General features: G+C 43.4%; 1 protein-coding gene across 1 annotated transcript; it reads right to left on the bottom strand. All coding sequences in view use genetic code 11, as the record gives it.

Moving 5' to 3' along the window:
- Nucleotides 1–1,099: 1,099 nt before the first annotated feature.
- Nucleotides 1,100–4,305, bottom strand: EGR_00556 (hypothetical protein; the record flags this gene model as incomplete). Its single annotated transcript, XM_024489805.1, has 5 exons — nucleotides 1,100–1,267; nucleotides 1,909–2,523; nucleotides 2,588–2,887; nucleotides 3,204–3,620; nucleotides 4,237–4,305. 5 exons carry the CDS (start codon nucleotides 4,303–4,305, stop codon nucleotides 1,100–1,102), a joined length of 1,569 nt encoding a protein of 522 aa, XP_024355802.1.
- Nucleotides 4,306–4,815: the final 510 nt, after the last annotated feature.

Genomic DNA, 4,815 nt, shown 5'->3' with positions numbered 1-4,815 from the left:
GCATTTTCAATTCCGAAATGTTAGAGCATACTGAGTGGATGGAAGGTTGGTGTTCCACAGTCATTAGCGAAATGGAACAAACTCCCCCACTGTGTTCCAGTCAGACTGGCGAACTTTTGCATGCCGCAACTTTCCATGTAAATGCTAAGTATATAAATTTACTAGTGGAATGGAAATACTTGAAGTACAGAATGACTTATACGACAAAACATTATATCACCAGTTTGTGTCAAACCCTGGGTGCCGGTTTCGGCGTTCCACTTCGTCGCCATTCTGCTTCAGTCGTGACGCGTTTTCCTGTGATTTACAAAGCAGGAGTAACCATGTGGTGAATTTGTACTACGGTGACACTACTCCTCATCTCATTTGTAGTCGCACATACTGCAACCCATCGGCGAACCTTATATATTGCTCCCTCTGAGAGTCGAATATTTTCTGGGAGGGTTATGTGTAGAAATTCGTGAGAAGAATGCATGACACTCCCTAGTGGTAGCATTATTCATACCAACCACTTTTATTGCAAAACTTCCCTATAAACAACAGGGGAACGCGTCTTATGCTCTCAATTGATGGCCATAACCCACTGCATTCATAGCAATCGCGTAATCCGTTGTTCAACAGCTACTAATGATAGTTTAATCCCAGTCTTGCTTTACTGCTATTTATAATACAGAACTCGAGAGTGGAGTGGCCCCCAAAATTTAATGCAGGTTCGATAGATTGTCCTTTGGGAGTTCCACATAATTCAGTCACCTATGGCGAAGACCTTCCTTTTTAGCGCTCTGGCGTGGTGTCCGGCCAGCAAAAGTTGGTTTGCGTATCCATCACAAAGCCCAATCAACAACATTAACTCAGAATACTGGAAAATGATGGCTTTAATGTGAGGACAAGAATGAAAGTAAGCACAAAACAGGAAAAAGTCACTATGCACTCGATATCACACACAGAGATGTGAGAGACGGTATAAAGCTTAAATGTAGGCGAAGGAAAGGAGTATTTGGAGGCAGAACGGTGTGTAGAGATGCGCAAAGTTATTTACAGGTAGAGTTCCAGTTTGGAAGGCCAGATGAAGTGGGAGGTAATGGCAGGATCGATGAGGTCAATTGTTCACAAAGCTTAACGGCGCACCGCCACCTGCCGACCTTCGCAACTTGAAGTGACCTTCGAGAATTTCGACCTTCTTCATCAGCATCTGTGAGACCCCTCGCACATAGTCAAGTGCCTCGTGCATGATCTCCTGGTAGTGCTGGAAGTACGCGATGTCATCCTAAAGACCAAAGAGGTACTTAATTGACGGCTTCTCGTGTATTACAGCTAGTTTACCCCGGTCCAGAAGGTAAATTCTGAAAATGTCAAAATGAATTCACTCATTCACTTTTCCAAAGAAAACTCCCACGGCTTTTATGCTGCCTTGTAACCTCGCGCAGAGAATTTTACTTTTTATGAATTGCTTATCCATACAAACATCTTCAGTTTCGGGATCTGACTTCCATGCTGGTAGCTTGCAGTCCTACCACGGGTCTCCCAAACCTACACTTCTTAATTAACTACAGCAATATTTTCCTGATGTAATATCACTCCATGAATGGTGTACTCCAATTTCCTCACTTGAGGCCTTACTTCAAAAATGCGTGGTATACCGTTCCTTAGTCTATGGTAGATTGGTTCTCCCATAACGTGTTACCCACTGGTTGACTGAGTTCAAAACAAATTAAGAGATGTTGAATCTTTCCCGTCTAAAGGGGACAACAGAATTTCAATTCTTGAGCAGCTGTTGAATGTCATTTTAGCAGTCCCATTGTTGGTGGCATAGTGGAACCTGATTAGGAGACTATCACATGAGTTAATAATACTCCAACCTTATTTAAAACTGACTGAAACTCGACTTTAAACGTTACTTTAACGTACCTGCGAAAGCGGCCTAACGTCTAGCAGCATGGAGGCAGCCTCATTCAGAGTGGGAGAGTACCTAGCCACCGCGAAGTGCGCTGCAGGTGGAGGCTGAATTCCTATCGACATATTTATTTCCCTTTTCGTCGGTTTTCCTTCCAAAAAAGGCAGTTTATTCTTTCCAGTCACCGCCTCATCCTCTGTTGTTGCTAGAGTCCCATTCATTAACATCGCGGTGTGCATCGCTACGGAACGAAAACTGGCGCCAAACTCCGCGCCGAACTGGAAGGTGGAGGGGAGAAAACGCATCAGTGCAGATACGCAATCCGGGTCCAAGCCGGCTGGTGGGGGTGGAAATGGCGTCGTCGCTGCTGCCACTGTTGGCGGCAGAGTTGGTGTTGGGGGTGGTATGGTGGAGAAGCTGGTAGATTTGATGGAGGCAAGCCTTTCCTCGTTGGATTTAGAGGATTTTATGGAGGTAGACGTGGAGTAGGGTGGAGGAGTAGTGGCAGCACCTGAATGATGAATCGGACCCCGGGATGCTGCTCCGAAGGATTCGGGTCTGCGAAGGTTCGGTGGGAGAGTCCCATTCTTAGCCGTGAATACTGAAGGACTGTTGTCTCTTTTCAACTCCTTGTTTGCACAAAAATAAGCGTAAGTAGAGATAAAAGCCGAAAGAAGTAAAAAGATAACTCACCTGTCTCAACTGTTCAATGTCCTTCATGACGAGATTGAGTGCAGTAGCCACCATTTGTCTGGCCTCTACGGACAGTCCATTCATCGGTGGCTCTTTCATGTTGATTTGACCACGATTTTTCTTAGAGTTGCGTCGACAAGCCTTTAAGTAGGCACGGATACGATTTCGGTGGCGTTTGGCCTCCAGATGGGGCCAAGCCTTGGAGCAGATACGCTCTAGCGCGTTGATCGCATTGCGCGGCTGCTCACAGAAGGTAATCGTCCGATCCAGTGTCTCATCAACTAATTTTCGCACAAAGTTCTATGAAACAGATGTTAGGCTGTTTAGTACTTAATATATGGCTAATAAAGGACCCTACCACGGCGCTATATTCTGTCATAGCTATTACAGTAAGAGGCAGCAATCATTTCTTAAATAAAGATTTATTTAAAATTCAGATACTACTCGTATTTTTAAAGGCAACACACATTTATCTTGGCTGAAATGCAATAAACAATATTTGACTGTTGCACTCGTAGCGCAAAGCTATGATAGTAGTCGTCGATTCCCTTTAACGCAAAGCTATTTCTAGACGCGTCTACTCTGGCACCCTGGGTTAATAACTGTTAATAGTTACATTGTAGGCAGCAACAAGGAGTTCTGAGCCGATTCCTCCATTCCCATCCTCCGGGTCATTTTCATCGTCATGGCCGTGAGGGAAGGCAGTAGGAGGTTTTAGGTTGTTGAAAAAATTCTGGCTGGTCAGATCGCCCCTCAGAGAGAGCGGAATATGGTGATGATGGTGCTGATGATGATGGAATTCCGTTCTTCTAGACTGCGGGGATTTCAAGAGAGGTACGGTGGGATAACTGAAGAACTGGGAGCTCAAGGATGGCTCCCTGGGAGCTGAAGTAGTCGGCGATGTGGAAACTGGTTGAGGGGCGAAAGGTTTTCGACTGGCATTAGCATGGACTATGAAGTCCTTCTCCTCTTCGGAGCACGTAGAAGTGCTACCATCGTCTACTGATTGAGAGGCTTCTGTTGTCTTGGATTTCTGAATTTACAAAGAAAACTCACTCCAACCCTGAACCCATATAAGCACAATATAAAATGCCTATTTACTTTATAATAATTAGTAGCAATAAATCTGTCGCCTGCAGTTTCGCCAAAGACCTCGCTTGAGTGACGCTTTGGGGCTGGTGGAATTCTGGTGAATTCATCGCCGCAAAATTGTTCTCCGTACAGAAAACTTGAGTACTTTGGCAGGTCATCTTCCTTATGTGTGTCAGTGCTACGGTTTTGGTAGGTAGGAAGTTGAGTGGCCTACACAAATGGAAATCTTGTCATAATATCCATAACTACAATTTGTTATGGGCCAACGGCTCTATAAAATGCTAAAGAATTATGAATAATAAGTGCAGTTCCAGGATTAAAGCTACCAGTGGGCTAAAGTTGGCATCTAGTTTGAAATAATTTATCAAAAGAATGACTTGAAAATGGGGATTACTTATTATAATTTCATCGTCTTATTTGATTGAGCCTACAATTCTTTATTAGTCAATGTGTATTAATTTAAGGCTGATTATGAACTTGTAAAATTATAAAAGTTGACAAGAGCTTAGAGTCAATGCTTTCCTTACAAAGATATTCATAATTCACATTTAACTCACATCGTTTTTCTTATCTTCTTTGTATGCTTTATGAAGGGGCGACTGTCCTCCTTTCCCTGCTACACTCATAGCACTTTGCATTGCTTGTTTTCACGATGTCTAAAACCATAAAAAGAGGGAATTTCAAAATTGAGTATCTTAATATTCTCCCTTTTATTTGAAATGCAATATTTGGAACCAAGAGCCAGCTTGACCGATTGATTTCTGATGTAGCCTTTTGATAGGGTTCAGGGATGATAAAACAGAAATTTACTTTTGCTTTTGTATGCATTTATTGTCATTTTACTATAAAGATGGCTGTTAATATTACAAGGTGAATCACCTTTTCTTTCAGATGAAGGTTAGCCATCAATCCTGAATGGATCTTTCTGACAGATGCTCGGTCTGGTGCAACAAACAAAGTTCTCCTCTTCCCCTTCTTCCACCCCACCTCACACTATCCAGTTGTCGCCAACTCAATCAAGCACTTGCTCCCTCTCACTCACAAGTCATATGCTAGTAAGACGTCCCAACAAGTGACAAGCCGCACTGCCTTCCTGCAATTTCGTGGCGCCAGGTGTTAACAGGAAGGTAATTAAT

The sequence above is a fragment of the Echinococcus granulosus genome (genome assembly GCF_000524195.1).
Source record: "Echinococcus granulosus chromosome Unknown EG_S00002, whole genome shotgun sequence".
Lineage (NCBI taxonomy): Eukaryota > Metazoa > Platyhelminthes > Cestoda > Cyclophyllidea > Taeniidae > Echinococcus > Echinococcus granulosus.
The sequence above is the reverse complement of the archived record's forward strand: the minus strand, read 5'-3'. Positions and strand labels throughout refer to the sequence as shown.